Raw genomic sequence first — 19,333 nt, 5'->3', positions numbered from 1 at the left:
TCAAACTTTTTATTTGTAATTTATGTATTTTTAATAACTTAATTGAGATGTTGTGTAAATATTTGTTCTTTCCCTTTTGTGGAACAAAAATACACCCAGCTTGCCACCTGCTACTGTAATCATCTTCGCTAAAGCTGGCAGGGAAGAGTGGTGAAGTGAACAAAAGCATAAGAAGCTATTTTAAGTCAAATGATGGCTGTTTAGAAGAACACGGGGCTGGGGGAAATCTGAATTTCTTTTACTGGTTCAAAATATTGTGCCTACTACTAGGTCTATACCTTTTTATGTAAAGCTTAGTATAAAATTGTTACACAAGGAGATCCATGTAAGCTGGCCTGTTTGAGAAAAAACTCAAGTAATGGTGAATACTGAGTGCCGCCTCCTGTGATGTCCCATCATTTCTCTATGATCAGTGGAGTGATCTGTGTGTGCTCAGAAAACAGTGAGGTCTAGATAAAAGGTTCATCTTCATTGTGAACATCTTGGCTCTTGTCAAGCGTTTAGTCTATAAAAGTTACTTCCATGCACTTTTCTGGCTTCATAGAGTTTTCATTTTGACTTCACTCCCAGCTTGCAGAGATRCCAGCTGGTCATTGCTCGTGCCATTACCCGCAGCCCGGGAAATGACAGGCTTGTAAAGTCCATGGAATTATGTAAGAAATGTCTGGATACAGCGAGTCCTGGGCCTCAAACATGTATATGATTTGTCAACAATCAAGTATTATAATAGATTTTATGAGACTTCATTAAAGGAGCTGTTGTAGGAGCACTGTAGAACATCAGAAGAGACTTCACCAATAAACACAGGACTTCAAGCTTTGGAATGTAATAAATTTTAAGAGACTTCCTTCCTTTCATTATTTACTTTTACTTCACTTTTATAACAGTAAAGAGTTGTGTTTTATTAGTTCAGATTTCTTGATTCAGTTTTCCACAGGTCTATTTAAGAGCTACATTTTATCTTGGAGGATGTTTGGAGCATAGCAGAGGAAGTGCTGCCAGCAAATTCAATTAACTGGCATGGCTCACAAATAGCGTACATGGTGGTGGGTTTTTTTTGTTTTTTTTTTCCTCACAACTGCTATATAAATACAGCTGGGATTAATATTTGTTGTAACAAAGACTTAACTTGAATAGTGTTGCTTTGTGCAATTAATGTTTGGGATCAGTGTTCATGTCTTATTTAGTTTTGTTTCATTATTTTAGTTACCTAGATAATGAAGTGTTCTCCTTTAGGTCTTTTCCTTTCCTTCTTCCTTCAGACTGCTTAATATTTGGCTTTGACCACTAGAGAGCAGCTGCTCTTCTTTGCAAGAATTGAATTTCTGTCAGTTCTTTCATGCATCATGTGTTTGGAACTGTAAGTGGATCAAGTTGTTCATCTCAGCAGGGAGACGCTAAAGCCAATCCATTATACTTTTTTTTTTTTTTTTTTTTTTTTGGTAATGGGAGGATGTGCAGAGTGTCTCCCCAGTGGTGTAAGTCTACATAGGTGCATTTATAATCTCACAAACGAGATAGAAATCTCTTCATCAGTGTTGTGATCATATATGGCTATTCTGCCAGTTTTACAAGTGAATATAAACATCCATGAACTCTTGAATGAACACAAAATTTACTTTGCTAAATTRAATCCATCTATATTCAACAGTGATGAAAATTATTTAATGTGATGTATTCACCAGCAGGTTTTTTAATGCAGTAGAAAAATTAAAAAAAATTTTTCTTCCTCAGCTATTTTAATTAACTTAGGTAGAAGAATCCCTAGAGGTTATTTGGGAGTTTCAAGCAGTGAGTCATGCTTGAGTTTGATGATAGTGACATTGCTACCCAAACTGTTGGTTTTCAGTAGTCCAGAATGCGTTATTCATCACAGTTTCACTCCTAGTATCCAAATGAACATGGACCGTAGTGAAGTGTCTTTCCAGTTAACATTCACGTCACAGCGGCTGGATAGCCGTGAGACACTTCCAGCAGAATCGGATGAAGCCATTTCTTTGCCGTGGTTTGCCTCAGTGGTACCCGCTCGCAGTCAGACTTCCTCAGTTGTTCGGGACAGGTCCTTTAAAAATCAAGGTGTGTATTACTGCGTTACTGATTAACTATCTGAAATGGGAAAAGCTGTCCCTCCCTCACCTTCTGTTTCTGATATGTGGCTGAAAATCTGGCAGCATGAGAGCACCCTGGGAAGTAAGTTTCCTTTTTAAATAGTCAATATTAAAAAAAGAGATTTATTAAGGACTGTGATTACAATAAGTGCATCTGCTGCTGACAAGTCTCCTACACCACCGTCTGTGTTGCAAGGAATAGCAAAGAGGGGGTAGTAATTTTTTTTTTTTATATACAAACCTTATGGATTTATCATGTATTTCCAAATAAGTGTCATCTTCTAGTCTTGGTTGTAGTCAGAGCTTCATATTACAAGGAATAAAGCATAAGCTCACTCTGTCAACTTGTAGTCTTTATTAAATGAAACCCTGATGCAATGCCTAATATAGTATACAGCAGCAAAGAGATCTTTCTTATTTTATGGTTGTATGAGTATTTTGAGTTTGTACTAGCCCATGAATATTTTAGGCTGTCAGTAATTTAGTTTTGTATGCTACCGTTGTCCATTCATTAACAAGTTACCACAAGTAGGAAACGTATGTTACTGTTTTTCCACTCAGTGGGAAATTAAATGCTTTTAAGAGAGCAAGAAGTACTAACTACTAAAGCTCTATAACAAATCTGTTTTCTTAAAGGTGAATCCATTTTTATTTCTTACACTGTGTTTGCAATAGAATGTTTCTTGCTTTATTCATGTTGACAACTGAAAAGCCTTGGACCTAATTAAAAGAATTTCCACTAGCACCTTTACTGAACCATTTCATTATGCTGCATTGCACAGATTGCATTTTGAAACATGGTGATAGTTTAAATCTGACCTTTAAACCTGAACTGCCAGAAGTATAAAAATCTTCTTTTAAAAACACTCTCAGGGTAGACTGCATGTATATGTGTCTGTTTGGCTAGAAATAATCTTCATATTGAATGGTCACAATCTTATTTTAAAAGAAGTATTACTGCCTCTTTAGGAAGGAAAACAATCATAATTCTGTTTATAGTCTATTTTACTCTGGAATAAATTAATACACAAGACAAACATGAGCATTCTTTCTCTTACTCGATATGTTGTTGTTAACTTTTTTTTTAAACTATGATATGCTTATTGTGATAAATTTGAAAGGCAGAAATGTGTGAATATATAAAATAGACATCATGTAATGTTAGATTTACTCTTGGAAGAGAGCAAATGATCTGATAGCTTTAAGGAATTTGCAAAATACTTATCAATATCCTACTTTTATAATAAATGGGGATGCTGAGACACAGAAAGGCTATGAATGGCCTTTTGAACTTAATTTGTTGTACAACAAAGCATAGAACATTTTTCTTCTACGCAGATAGAATTCATATGAATTTTAAAGAAAATTTCTTACATGAATGTTCGGGTTTTATTTTCAAGGTACGCGGAGATAGAGACATTTTATTATTTTTTTTTAGAACTACTTTTAAATGGTTTATATGAGTTTAATATAGGAAATAAAGGCATATTTCATCATTACAACTGTCATCAGGCCCCTTAAACATGGAGAAGTTAAGGTGTGCTGTTCACATTTGAAAATATGACGAAGCTGTTGCACTGAGAATAACAGAGCTCTTTGAGGCGCATTGTCTCAGTGGATGGGAGTGAGCGTAAGTTATGGGCATGACAGACCTTCCACTAAAGCTGTTACTGTGCATTATGTTAGTATGTGCTTATGGGCTCATTAATGTGTGGAACATTGACATAAGCCACAGCATTCAGATTTATAAATAATGCTCTCATTTAGTTATTTTATACTAAATAACTGTAATATAAAACCTTTTATGACAGAAGCTGCAGAAAATTTAAAGTAAAAAAAATCTCTTTGGAACTCTTTTGGTAACAGAAGTGCAAATATAATGTCAAGTTTAGAAGAAGAAAATGCAGTGCACAGTATGGATTATATATTGAAACCTATATTGCAAGGTGAGGAGTCCCTTTCTTGCCCTCCCCAATTCTAAGACTATTGAAGGAGTAAGTGAGTGCTTACAAGGGAAGTAAAACTGAAGCACTCAAGAATAGTTGTTCAGTGAGACCACACTGTAATTTGCTACCGGGGCAGACTGCTAGCAAAACTCTGAGATGGAAAGAATTTTGGAGATGTGGATAAGGCCAGAATAAGCTTTTTGTTATGAGCTGCTGGGGAGGTGGCCTTGAAAATTAATTTGAAAATTTGAACCATCAACTTATAGTTCGTGGTGTATTATGCACTCTCTCAGAAAATGTGCTTAATTATGTCCACTACAGTAGAATCTGTTTATTCTGTAAATAATATTCCTACAATGTCTCTAACACCGCATGAAGTATATAGAGCTGGCACAGTAGAGTTTTTCAGAGTAGCATTTGAATTTAATAAAAGAGGACAATTTGCTATTTATTGATAGAATTATTTCTATTAAATTCATATCTTCATATGGATCCTTTTGGAGTCATTTACATTCTTCTGCAAATCAAGATGAGTAGGGCTTTCCTGGCTTTCTGCTTTCCTTCTGAAATTTTGGCTTCTTCCTGTCTTCTGCATAAGGTATCTCATCCCTCTGTCAAGTTTTGCACATGGCATGATCACGTCCTCTAAAAGCACTAGAATGAATTCAAGCATGAATTTAATGCCCAGATTGTTGGGTTTGTATTGCTATGTATTCTGTGAGATCTGTTTCAAAAATGTAGCTTGGTTCTGTCTCCAACACCAACAAATTGCTACTGACACAACTATTTGTTAATGATTTAACATAACTTCTAACCATTGCAGCACAGGCACAGCTTAATATTAATCTTTGAAAGGTTTTTTTAATCTCCTTTCTCTGCTCTTGTTTGGGACAGCAAAATGCTGTCACTAACAATAGTATAGAGATACACAGCCTTCCTTCAGTAGTTACTAAGCTCTGAGCGCTAAAAAAGAGAGGCATCAAACTAAGTCACAACCTTTTTGTTTGTAAGAGAAACTCTGAAGTGCGGAGAATAGCAATGGCTAATCCTCTAGAACATCAGCCTTTGGTGTGCATAGAAAACAAGGAATATGGAGGTAACCTGAATCTTGGTAGTTTTAAATTGCCTGTGTAAAAGAGCTTATAGTTGATACTTGCTCACTTACAATCAGTAAGTGTCTCTGTATAAACAGCAACGAGACCGCTAGGACTATGTTCACCTGAAGCACAGCTTTGTGAATCTTGAGGTAATTAAACACCTCTGCTATGGAAGAGGAAGGGCAATGAAGGTTAAATGAAGAATAATCTGATGGACAGGTGGTTTAGATCTTTTGAGAAGTGGGAGGAAAAGAACTTCGTCAGATATTGGCCATTTCAAAGGACAGAATGTCGTTGTTATTTTGAGACTTTTAAGAATTTATAGGTTTCATTTTTTGCATAAATCAAACTTTCACTTTGTAATTTTGCATGAAGCCTCTGAAATACAAGGGAATACATCCTTAAAATCCTTATATTTACAATTAGCAAACTCTTCAGACCTACAAAATTTCTTCTGTAAGTAGCTTAGCCTTGGTGGTCATTGATGGCCTGATTACGCAAAAGAGTTTCTATGCTTATTCTTTGAGTCACATATAAACTATTTGTAGAATTCTACTTACAGAGATAAAGGTTGTTATTTATTATTAAATTTCATTTCAGTTTCATTCATTTTAAAAAACAGGAAAACCTGTATTAGCCTAATGTTTAGCTCCAGAGACGGAATAAAAATCACAGACACTGTAACTGCAAGGATTTTCACACACTTGCTTTAGTTATTAAATTTAACTCAAATTCATTCATGGATTCTAATCAAGAATGACATAAAAGCTCATAGACTACCTTTAAAATAGTACCTAACAGAATGTTAACAGTCCATTTTAAATAGGAGGGAAAGTTAAAATGAAGCTTTTATCTTCCTGTTGGTTTCTGAATAGAATCCAGTCATATCTTAGAGGAGCAAAACAGCTTGAAAGGTAACGCTTTTAAAACTGAAAAATCCAGCTCTGAATTCACAATGTCACTTTTCATCATGACTGCTGCGGTGCTGAGAGCTTTTTTCTTTTAGCTGGGTCCCAGTGTGCTAAGCTGTGTCTGTGATATGAGAGTGATCCAGACCTCTTGTGTGATTTCAGGTTTCTGCACTGAAGAACAGGTTGAAGAAAGTCTCTACAACCACTGGAGACGGCGTTGCAAGAGCATTCCTAAAAGCACAAGCATCTTTTTTTGGGAGCTACAGAAACGCACTGAAAATTGAACCTGTAAGTAGGAAAATAGTAAGCATAAGGTATAAATCAGCAGCTGTGGTAAGAGGAAAAAAAAAAAAAAACCTAACAAAAGTAGAAAGTGTGGTATAGTCCACTTTCAAAAGTCAGTATTGTGGCTGTCTGGCTGACCAGTACTGAAAACAGTATTCCAGTCTCCAAAAGCGATAAAGATACGCAACAAGCAATAAGAGAGAAAACTTCTTATGGAGGGTTACTTGTATTAAAAGAGAGTTTAATTAAAGAGAGAGCTGATAAAAACTTATAAATTAATGTTCATGGTAGTCTAGTCCAGAATTATTGTTCTCTTTCTCACTGCAAAAACAGGATCTTCATTGTATTATTTTTAAAGGAAGTCCCTAAAGTGATGCAGTGCATCCTTCTTTTTACACCTTATATGCTTAACAGTATATGCTTAACTGTGAAACATGCACATCTGTGGAAACATTGAATTTAAAGACACAATACATTTAGTAAAGTATGTTTTTACAGAAATATGAAGAGTATCTGGAGTTGTAACTGTTGATGGTAAGTGTTCTGTTAGGGAAATCCAATCTCATGCTTCTGGTTCAAAGCTAATCTCTATTTAGCAATGGTTAAGTGCAATCTGAATGGGACAAAGATTTTTCTATACTTTTCTGATGCCGGGTTTTGTCACATCTGGTCCTGGCCTGCTGCAAGGGATAGAAATTTGTGCTTCATGGACTTCAGTACAAATCTGTCCAGCAAAATTCATATATTTTGATGTGTTTTGTGACACTCTCGTTTTCCTGACATATAAATAGGAGGCTCCCGTTGAAATGTGTATATGTAGCTGATAGACTCTTAGGGACAAGGTAAATAGTATGACTGAACATTCAGCTGTAATTGATGAGATATAGCCCAGAAACATGTAGGGGATGAAGAGCACTAATTGTAGAACCATCCGTGGCATATTTCCACAATGTTCCACATATATTTCTTCTCACATTTCTGACGCAGGGAAAACTAACACGTGTCAGTCAAATACAGCGATAAGTCTCCATGGCCTGTTCAGGGGCTCATTTGAACTACTGTTGTTAGAGCAATGGCCGTTTCACAAGAAGATCTCTGTAGAGGGGAAAACCTACTTCCATCTGTCAGTTGCAAGCATTTGGAGGCAGAATGGAAAATTGGTGGTAGCTATGGAGAGCTTGAATAGTACTGGGAGAAGCTAAGCTGAGTACTGAGTGGAAGCGGGAAAACTGAATGAATGGGGTGAGACTGAGGGTTCGCTGGGTGGGGAGAGGTGCTGTATTTTGCATTCTGCAGCTCTGTGGAGATTAACAAAGAGATCTGGCATGCAGACAAGTCATAAATGTAATTTTAATCATGATGTTAAAGGAAAAGACCAGAAGTTGGACTAAAGGTATAGCGTTTCTCGCAGTTGAGGGTGTTTCCATAACTAAAGTGTCTTCATTGCTGTATTTTGTTTATGTGTCATTTTTGTGGGCTTTTAAAGCCAGAAGAGAAAAATAGCTTGGTCTGAATTTTAAATAATCCAGTCATCCTCATCAAATAAACATCATTCCTATGAGCCATATTCAGTGTTCAAAAGCGACTTTTGAATTCAGCATGAACCTTTCCCCTTCTTATTGGGGGAATGTGTGGAGGATTATTGGTGTGTCTGCGTGAGTGTGTGGAAAAATAAATTGCATTGATTTTAGTGTGTATGGCTGGGCGCCATAATGTTGTGCTTTCAAAGTATCTAATGTAAACTAATGGGAGATGTATACATTGTCATCCACATAAATAACAAACCTGAAGCGAGCAGGGCAGCCTGGCGTAAGCCTCCTTTATGCATGTACGGGAGACACCGACTTCCCGTCGTTCATTCAGGCCGTCTTTTCTCTGACGCTCCTCCCTGTAGTTGCCAGGCAACTCTGGGAATATTGGTTTATGCTTTGCCTGGATGTGTGTAAGAGATTAACTAGTTAAGGGTTTTATGAAGAAAGATAAAAATTTAAATTGCTTTTCTGGAAATACCATCTGGTATTTTGAAGGCTGAATGTTAAAGATGAAAATTCAAAATTAGTTGACAAGGGCACACACCTAAAAATTACAATCTCCACCCCCACCCCCAAAGGGACAGCAAACCTGAGGAAGTAAAAGGAGTTTTTGGTTTGCTTATTATTCCATCAAATAAAACCTCTAAACATAATTGTACAAATGTATTGTAAAATCTAATTGTAAATATCAGGAAATAGAAAATTCTTAGAAAAGGCTTTCTTTCCCACGTCGTTTTATAAATTAAAAATTAATTACTGATTTTATATTTCTTACCAAGATTTATGTAAAGATGGTTTGCAAAACATGACAGGTTTCTCAGGTGCTGAACGTGCCCGAGTTGAATGACCTGCATTCGGTTTCTGCTTCTGCCATTGATGCCCTGTAAGTACTGGACAGGTCACACAACTACTCCACTTCCTTTCTGGAATATACTGGTAGTTAATGTAATTACTAGGAGGCTCTTGCTACTGTTGGGAATGCAAACACTTAAATGTTCAAAATCCTTGGAAATTCTCATCTTAAAAAGACATCGCGAAATCCCACACAGTGGCATGTAATGGGCAAAGCAAATACAGAATATACTTGCTGAGTTCACAGCAGAAAATATGATTGAAACTTAATAACAAAGCATCATAACTTTTACAAATAATAAGGCGTGTTGTAGTTTAAAGCACTATCTTTCTCTGGCATGCTGTACTTGGGATGCGGTACCTGAAACCATCTCTCTACTCTCACATAATTCTATCTCCTGCACAGCAATTATGTTCCTTGTTGTTCTTTGTTAGCTGACTAGCTCAGCTTACGGCATTTATGGGTTATATACTAACAGGTGTTCAAAGTGGTCAGGATACACAATGGCGATCTTAAAAGAAATGCAGAATGATGAGTTTCACACTGAATAGTGAAGGAATATTAAAGTGTGCGTGAAAACTCCTTCAGCTGCTGTCCATTGGTGCTTTCAGAATCTATAAAGACCACAGCAAATGTCATCATTTATTTAAAATATTTAATGTCTGTTTGCAAAAATCAAATTTGAAACCATTACAGATTTAACAGTTGTAAAAGGTTATTAGGTTACATATTGTATATACAAATCAGTACCTGGACTATGAACGAATTACTGGTGCCATAACTTTCTGAGGACGTCAGTAACTCAAACTTTTGCATTGAGAAACCTATCCAGATAAAACAAACTGCAACTCTAAGGATTTATGTTATAAAATAATGGATGCAGTTATTATCCCTACTGTGTATATGTGTTTCTGTAGCTACCTTAAGCCAGATTTTAAGTGTGGAAGAATTTCTGTCACATATGGTATAACAACATTCTCCACAAATGTGTGTTGCTATTAAGTACATTAAAGCACTTAAGAGGCAGTGTGTTTACTTGGCTGTGTTGAGGCAGGTTATTAGCTTTATGAATGTTACTCAAATTTTTAACAATGCCATCAATGTGAACATCTGGTTCACTTGAATGACTTTTAAAAAAAGTTCCTAAAATTTTTGCTGTATCCTAAGAGAATATTTATTCTAAATACTTAATTAACAAAATTAGATCATCATCAATAGAAAGATCTATATAGTTATTATGTGTGTGTGTAAATGGTTTGTAGTACTTAAGAGTTGTGGGTATGATGGTAGCTGGGGAAAAGGAGACTTACTCTCCAGCGAAGATGATGTCTATGCACTTTCTTATCCTGACACCTAGTGGTTAGAGACCACATTTCATTGGTTTTCTTTTACAATCTTTGTTAAGAAACAAACCTCCAAACACCTGTGATAAAGGTAAGCTCACTGGATAGATTCGGTGAAAGCAGCAGTACGTAGGGTGTAACACAGCAGAACGTGCGGGGCTTTGCGTCGGTGATGCCGGTGCAGGTAGCCTAAGCCCCGTGCGTGCTTGTTCGCCATACTCGGGTGTAAGGGTTTGACAGAAAGCTCCAAGTTTGATGTACAGTCGTCTCAAATGCCTTGCTTGGTTGTCTCTTCCCTGGAGGGGTGGTCACTCTTCATTGAACCTTGCAGCTGGAATTGTTTGTGCTAAATATGATATTTTCTGGGTGACACACTTGAAAAGCTGGTTTGCTTGCACTTTGTTTTAAAATCTGTATCAGCTGAACAGGTGTTTCTGCTTCCACATCTTGTACTTTCTGTACTTACCTTTCTTTTGTAGTGCTGCTACTTTTATATGGATAATTAAGGGGAGTTGATTTTAACACTCACATCCCAAACAGATATTGGATCTAACTTTAAATGCTCTTACAGGTAGTTTTCTTTTTAACTTTGCTGCCTCGAGTTGATAACTGCTCATTATATGAAAGCACTGTGAAATTCAGAGTCTGTTTCACAACTCTTAATATACGTGGTACAGTAAAGTGATAGGTGTATGTAACACAATGTGAACTAAAGTAGACTTTTCATGTTGATAGGCTATTTAAGAAACGTCTGTGCATGAGATTCTAGTGTTCATTTGGGTTAGAATCTTGGTGCCCCAGTTTGTTTCTAAAGGGCTGGTCTAGTTGATTATGGGTTTAGTAATCTAGTTACCAGGGTGATGAACACTGCGTTCTTTGTAAAATTTGTCTTGTGTCTGTTGCCATATTACTTAATTGGAACTGTTTTTATCATTTATAAAATCCATATAATCCTGATTTTGGAGGTTTGTGAATGATGTTTGTAGTATCCATATTTCATACTAGATTTCTGTGTTGCCACAGCTGAGAGTACTTTCAGTGTGAGCCTGTCTGTGGCAACAAATGTCTCGGATTTGTGGCAGTGTTGCTGAGGATGCAAAATGATTAATAGAGTTGCATTACCTGTAGTGAGAACTGTGCTCCTTATTAGTTAGCTCGTGTTATTTTCCAGAGGTCTGACCAAGAAAATCCTTCGTTGCTTTGCTTTGCTCTGCTTGAGAGGCCCTTCGCTGCGTCTCCAGCTGAACGGGAATGAAGCAGCAGCAGTGCTATGATTTTTGTCCAGCACTAAAGGGGTGTTGCTGGTTACTTGCTTAAGTATCAAGTTTTGCGCTCTTCCTAAACAAAACAACTCTGCCAATAGTGGAGAGGAAGAGGGTGAAGGGAGCTGTGGCAGCGTTGAAAAGTAAAATCTAATCTTTTATGTGGCCATTATGAAAGTGATGTCAACATGGAAAAAATACAGCAAAATCTGGTTTCATTGTTAGCATCTTATTATTGATTAATAACCTTGCTGAGTGATTTTTTTTTTTTAATTGAAAATTTGCTTTCAACTCTGGGAATGCATGGCCAGTAATTTTCACTGTTTGCAGGTTCCCTGAAATAGCGTTGCTCTGTTTTGTGATGTCTTCCAAAGGAATGAAGCTGGCTACCTCCCTCCTCTCAAACTGATCAAATGTTACAGTAGTTTTAAGCATCCATTGTTGTGTTTCGATTACATTTAAAATATATGGAATAGTAGTTGGGAGCTTACTGAAGCTTTAAGATGCTAATAATGAAACATAACATTTATAAATAATTACCAGTATTTCAATGATTCTGACAGTGGTTGATACTTTCAATGAACTGTTATATTATATACCATTATCTTATTGTAAAAAATTCTGCATAACCTGCATATTTCAAATCGAAGTAAAATTGTAGAAGAAAATCAGGACAAACTTGAATGCATTGGGAATTAATGATAATAAGTAAATCTTTTCAATGAAGCCTGAATAATTTCTGAATAATAGTTCTCAATCGATCTTTTTTAAATTTAACTTAAATCTGCTTTAGATACATCCTCTAAACAGTAAACATAAAACCTCAGAGGACACAGTCAATGTACTTTTCTACTTCCACACTTTTTATGCTCTTTCCTTCATGAAGTTGATTGATAATTTAAGAAGTACACAAGAGTATGCTTAAGACGTTATAAAAACTATTTTAACCTTAATGTGAAACTGCAGTTACTGAAACTCACATGTGTATTATACAATCCAATTTTAAAACTGCTTTAGCTAAATTTCACTGTGTATGTATATATGTGTGTATATATGTATGCTAATATATACTCTCTCTMTATATATGTACATATACTTTGTGTGTGTGTGTATAAGTATGTACATATATAAAACCATCGAGGGAAAAGGGAAGACACTTCCACAAACATTTCTTACTATATTCTAGTTACGAGCAAGGACGTAACTAAATTTCAACAAAATATTCCAAATCTGATCCATGTACTTCATTTCCATCAACTGTACATTTAAGAATGGATGCCCAGAAACCTTCTGTGATGAATTCCTTTTTATGGTATTGTTGCTTTAAACTTCAAAATTCTAAATCTTTGATTATTTTCTATCTCTAATTACTGTGCTTCCTAAATATGGACCTTCCTTCAGTGATCTCTTCTTTCTGGAGAGAGCGTTCATCGTTGCTGTCATTGCCTCTGTTGTCCTGTCAGGACCTACTAATTCATATATGGGTTCTAAATAGAGGAGACAACATACCACCCTTTTTCATAACTGTAACTTTGATACAAATTTTCTTTCTTAATATGATGAAATGTGAGCAGCTGTAGAAAAAAATTATAATAATTGGGAGGAAATAAAAAGTTAACTTTTTTTCATTAACAGTAATACTGAATTCAATGTAGGAAGCCTTTTGAGTTTGTGGTTTTGTCATAATTCCTGAACAGTATAAGGACCTCTGTAGGAAGCGTAGGACATTATACTTCCGTAAGGGATATATAATAAAACAGAGGTGTCTCTTGCATTGTATTTCCAGCATTTTTTTCCCCCCAAAACCTGAAAACTTCCCTGCATTGGTACAGGAATGTAAGGACATCCCTGGAGAATCATTTTATTCCCTCATTCTCTCTTGACAGTTTCTGTTATCCAGGCTGATAGAGACAGCACAGATTTGTTTATCCGTGCTGCAGTCATCCATCTCTGGTGCTGTGTATCCGTTCCTTCTGGAGACACTGGTATTGACTCCTGCGCTCCGCGCGGGGCGAGCCGGCCAGCCAGCGGAGTCACTCGCGTCCGCAGGGGACGCAGCCTGCCGGGTGCCAGCGCCAGGCAGGCGCCACCGGCAGCGCTCCGGCTGTCCAGGGCAGCAGGACGGTGCCTTCCAGTTCTTTTTTCCAACACCGTATTGGTAAAAAGATCTGTCAATGAAACGTACTTAAGAGATGTTGCTTCCCTATATATTGTTAGTAGGTTTGAATCTTGATTCCATCCCTCAGTTATGAAGGCCCCCTCYGAATTTGGGTTGCCGTATTGTCCATATCATGATATATATGGTCTTTCTGTGCTCTTGATCATGCTGCWCTGCTGAGATACTGCGCAACTGCACTCTAGAAACTTTAATGTTTCTGATTAAATTGATTCTGAATTTTAACCTTGAGACACAGGCTAACTTCTAAAGGTGAAGTAAAAGTTCCTCAAAATTGTGTAGGAAATAAGGAGTTAAAAGGTGTCCCACTGCATTCTGAACAGGGCACAGCATGACAAGCATCTATTAAAATTTAGTATTTTAATTTCCTGGAAGTGTAACCTCTTGCTAGGGAATCTGTCTTTAATAGCTGTTACTAGTTTTGATACCAACACACTGGTGTGGCCACTGAATTATTATTTTACTTCCACAAAGGAAATCCACGTGCACAGTCATAATGTCCTACTATCCCAGGTTTAACATCTCATTAGCCTTGGTAGAGTTGTTCCTTGTATGAGCTCTGAATGGGTCCTTGTTACCCAGACTACTGTAGCTAACTATAATGAAAGTATTAATGTTGCTCTGGCATGGTATATTTGCTGGCCAAGAGCTGCATGCACTGTATGGGAAAGCTGTTGCTATTTACTTCTGTTTAAATTCATGGCCAAGGAAGATAGTCATGTTTTAAATTGCACTCTTCTGCAGAAGACTCTCTGGCGTGGGCTAAATGTAGGTGAGAGCTTAGAGTTATTTTTGTAAGCTTATTTAGAGATTTAAGGCCCATAATCAATATGTACAATAGCACATACATCACCTTTGCATCAGCAGTAAAGAAACTGTAGTGGTATATCCAGATTAGTTATGGAGTCTGCAGACGTAAAAGAAATAAGTGAGTTTCATAGTTCTGGCCTCTTTCTTACAGAATCAGTATTGCTGTTAAGTACTAAGTAGTGATTAGTCCCCTAGGTAGTCAGGTCTCCTACAACAGTAGGAAGTTTTAAAGTGCTTTAGGAGGACGATTTACTCCTCAATTTTATGTTTTGACACCACTCAGGATTCTTGCTGTAGTGATTCCCAAGTAACACCATGATACCCGTGACACGAATGGATTTGTTCCTCAGGAAGGCATTAAAACGGCAGTACGAGGGCCTGACTTCAACCTTCGGTATTAATTGCTGCATAGCAGTCCCGTGCCCAGACTAACCCCATCAATTCCTTGAACGGTTCCAGAGCCACGAGATCTGAGTGGGGCAGAAGCGAGAAGAGAAAAGTAGGTGACGTGCGGTACAGAGGAAAGTATCCAATGCCACACGAGTCCAAAGGGAGATTTTGTGGAGTATGTGTACAGGAACATAAAGAAGTGCATGTTACATATTGGTACATAATTCTTTTTGAAAAGACTTTGTAGCTTATGATGCTTTGTCTACGGTGAAGTATGATTGTTGCCATGGTGAAATTTTTTCTTTTTTTAAGCTATTCAGTGGAAGAGTTAAATAGTTCTTTCCAATTCCCGGTAATTGCCACATCGCAGCTGCTTCCTTACACGGGCACCTTTTGGGTAGCTTTGTTTTTCCATATGGGAATTTTAAAGGTATTTTATGCAGAGTAGATCCTTCCCTTTCACCACATTTTTTGGTTAGGCCAGGGTCTTCTAAGGGCATTTGTCCATATATAGAAAAAACAAAGAAGGCAGATGACATTGTTTATATTAGATACATACAAACTCTATATTAAAAAAAATGATAATATAGGGAAACAGTGAGCAGAAGCTTATAAAATAAAGCAGTTTATTTTGCTTACTTTTTTTTTTTTGTGCTCCTCTTAAAGTTACTGTTGATGTATATTTAACAGGAGCTTTCTCCCACCCCCCTTTACTATTTTATCCTGTTTGATTGTTATGTTAACTCTCAAATATATGCCTGTATAGACCGTTTAGTGATGTCTAAATGATGGTAATCTCATTCTGGATATGGATCTCATCCTAATGACTTTACTAGCAGATAGGACTGGACTGTGACAGAGTGTAAAACCTAATGTTTGTATGGAAAAAAAGAAAAAAGAAAAAAAGAATTCCTGTTTATTCTGGAACTAAGACCTATGACTTTTTTTTTCCTAACATGAAGATCCTGCAGTGATTTGTAGCATTTCAAAGACCGCAGTTTGCATATATAATTTTTGTTAAGTTGTACCATTTATTGAAAATGTTCTAGAAGACACATTATCCAGGACTCAAATCCTGATTGAAAAAGCTTTTTTAGCTATAGGGGCAATACTATTTTTTCTATTAAGTTTTTGTTTTCATTTCAGTCCTCTTGCTGTGTTCTGTTTGTGGGCATTGCTATTGCTATATACAAGGTTTCAGCCTTTGCTTTTGGTGTTCTTAACCTTTAAAATGGGTCTTTTTCTAACAAGCATTTACTGGTTTTGTTTTTTTTTTTCCAAAATGCGTTTAACATTCTACATCTAAGCATGTTGAGATATACATACATAATGAAACTGAAAGACATTCTCTTTAATCTCTTATAAAGGCAGTCAGTTATGCAGTAAATAGAATTATTTTGCAGTTTCCATACTGTTATGTGGTGAGATACTGTGTTCTATAATTCCATATGCCATATCGGGAGGAAAAAAACAATGCCAAATGAAGTGAAAATTACTAAGATTCTGAAGAAAAGATAATAACAAGTACTATTTGAGAAAGTTAACATGACCCTGTGCTGAATATGCTGCTGGACACAGGAAAACCTTGTTTAATATTAGGACTGAGCAAAGCACATGTTGTTGTTCCCTTACGTAAGCAGCATTTCTGCCCTAGAAGATGCAGTAGAACTTTTCTGTCCATTATATGTGTTAAAGTAAACACATAGGTGGCATGCAAGTGTTTTTATATTTCAGCCTGGAAACTTCACCCAAGGAAGGGGCTGTGTGCTGTGCATCTTGTAGTACGCTGCCAGCAGTAAGTCAAGGATCACGTTAAGTTCCTTTCAATGCCATTTGCAGAATGGTGGTATTCACAAGAATTACTCTTGAGTTTATTAATGTTTGTCTGTTAGATGCTCACATTTAAGTTTTTGTGGTGTGTTAGTTTGTCGAAACCTGTGAGCATGCTGAAGAGAAGCACCTGATGTTTCATTGTATGAGTAACTTTTCAGCCTCCGTAGAAATGGTATGTTGAGCTCTCAGACGGGATAGGGTCACTGTGTGCCTTCTGTGTTAGTGCTGGAGAAATAAGAGTAGCTTTGTTCAAAAGCCTGTAAATCTTCCTATTACCAGTGAAGGTTGTACAATGAGGAGCAGCACCATGAAACTTTAGCTTTACAGTGGAAGGATTTGTACATCCAACTGATAAATTATTCCACTGTGCCTTTCTCACCTGATTTTCTGGGTGGGTTTTTTTTTGGTGCTTTCTTTTTTATGCACTTGCTTTTGTTTCTCCTCATTTTGCTTCAAGCCTTCATTTGTGTGTTTGACTTACTTTTAGCCTATGTTTTTTCCATGCTCCCTCCTGATACTTTGCTTATAAATGAGAGTGCACAGCCCCAGTAAGCTGTGTAGCAGTGTGCAAATGCTGCCAAGCAGGAAAGGTTGAAGATATTTCCTGGTCTAATAAAGCGCAGGGGACTTAGACTAGAACAATGAAGCATGTAAACAAACACCAAGCATAAAATAACATGACCGACGAATTCTGCTTCTGTGTAAGGCACTCAGTGACTGTGTATTTTTTAAATGAGCTGGGAATAAAGTGTGTTTCGTATTAGTAAAAACAGCAAAAGACCATTCCGGCAGGTAGAGAAAGAATGAAAATCTGCATCTGCACTGTTGTGAGCAGCAGTAGAGTTGAACAAAAGCCCTTGAAAGAAGATGATAGGAGATTTTGGTACTCAAATTCGTAAAGTGGATGTTAGTAGCTGGTAAACTTGTTGAAATGATGGTGGTAATTAGAATACTAAATCGGGTATATATTAAGGACAAACTGACACAGCTTCAGAAAAGGAGAACATGCCACTGTGGTCTTGCACCCTGTGAGCGGGAGGCATTCACTTTATAGATTTTGTGTGAGTTGCAATGTAAACTTATAGCGCAAAAATGGGTATTTGATTAAAGTGAGAGGCAGTAAAATTATTTGTAAAGATTTGCATGAGTAGGTGATAGAGCTCATTCAGTGCAAGCCTGCAATGTTATAGGCTTAAGTGAGACGTTTCTGTGCATGCCACAGCTGACAGGTCAGTTTGAGTGGCTTCCCCGACAGGCCGCGTGGGAGGACGACCCTCACGCAGCGCAGTCGGACTGTTCTTCAGAATTGCACCGAGCTCTGTGGCTGCTGCCCTGGGGCTCAGCACAGTCGCGTGGGAACGTGGCCTGGCCCGCGTGCCCGYGGCTCCCTGGGGTCTGCGGTGCCGGGGAGGCGCGAGGGGTGCTGCCTGCCTGGGTGCTCRCCTTGTGCTCCGTGCTGTGCAAGAGGCTGCTGGAAAGGGGAAAACCAAGGAAGGGCACTTCAGCCCCTTTTCTGGTTTGGCTCGTGCATGTCCATCAGCGAATTGGGTAACTTTTTCCCGAATATGTTGATTTTGGTATGGACAGAGCATTAGTGAAAGATAAATTCTGGCTCACAACCAAAATGACATATAGGCAAAAATTAATTTAGCGCTGAAGACCACCTTGTCCTTCATCCTTCTGTTTTGGAGGGCATAAAAGTGTAAACAGCAGAGGGCTGATAAATGCCTTGTTCTTTAAAAACAAACTACTTCAGTCTAGTAAAACATCAGATGAAAAGGTTCTTTCTTATCTTATCCTTTTCTAATTTAATTCATTGTTTTCTGTTCCTTTCATTTGATGATGAGTAGCTTTTGGAAATGACAGATATTCTATTGTGACTGAAATATGCATTTTGTAAGTCATAACTTTACTTGGTATTTAAATAAACTGTGTATGTACAGTGTGCAAGATTTATGCAGAACACAGCTGGAGGTATTCTGCTCAGAATTCCTATGGTTTCAAATGTCTCTTTCAAGTTTGAAAATATGTTGCGAGGTAGATACCATTATGATAATTGGAAGTTCAGCTTCTCTGGCTTGCCTTTATTTTTTTTCCTTTTTTTTTCTTTGAATACAATTAACACACACACACTTCACCTGGTCTCTCCTCATTTACCTCTGACACTCCCTTGATATTTATTTAGACACATGCGGTGCCTTTGCTTTGAACTCAATAGTTGGTATATTCACTAGATTTTTTTGAATAAACATGTTTCTCGATTAGAGATATACAATTAGGCTGCATTGTTAGAGAAAAGTAGGCATATTGATGTCAGTTTAAGTCTTTTACTTATTCGTTAGATGATCAGGACATAAATTGTTTGAAGACTGTAGAGAAAACTGTGATTACTATCAAATCAAAATACCTACCGAGAAGCAAAAGCAGCTCATTTTGTAATAGTTCTCATGAGGGAACAGTTCAGACAAGATATGCAAAAAGCTAGCTAAAGAAAAATGTATGGCTGTCAACACTAAATTAAAAAAAAATATGAATAATACATTTAATTTGAATTTGTTGTCTTTTCTTTAAGGTAGCATAAACATGAACAGAACTTGGTGATTTGCTTGAATTAAGCTTTATTCTGTCAGGTTCAGCAGTGATGGTTTTATTTCTGTAAACAAAAGTAAGACAGTACATCTATTTTAAAAATCAAAAAATTTCGTAAATGACTTAATAAAATATTGTCGGCTTAATTTTTATTTCTTATATAATTTTTTATTTGTTGTACCATGGTACGTAATATGT

The 19,333-nt window shown here is 37.1% G+C and overlaps 1 protein-coding gene across 3 annotated transcripts in view; it reads left to right on the top strand.

The window, feature by feature from the left end:
- The window catches only part of DENND1A (DENN domain containing 1A), a 229,151-nt gene that overhangs the window by 140,451 nt on the left and 69,367 nt on the right, over positions 1–19,333 (top strand). For all 3 annotated transcript variants that reach the window (XM_026089971.1, XM_026089963.1, XM_026089953.1), the window contains exon 13: positions 6,225–6,350. In XM_026089971.1, the coding sequence (XP_025945756.1) occupies positions 6,225–6,350 (126 nt within the window). The remainder of the gene's footprint in view (positions 1–6,224; positions 6,351–19,333) is intronic.

Source organism: Apteryx rowi, unplaced genomic scaffold, assembly GCF_003343035.1.
Source record: "Apteryx rowi isolate R43461 unplaced genomic scaffold, aptRow1 scaffold_120, whole genome shotgun sequence".
NCBI lineage: Eukaryota > Metazoa > Chordata > Aves > Apterygiformes > Apterygidae > Apteryx > Apteryx rowi.
This window is presented reverse-complemented; position numbering and strand designations above follow the sequence as displayed.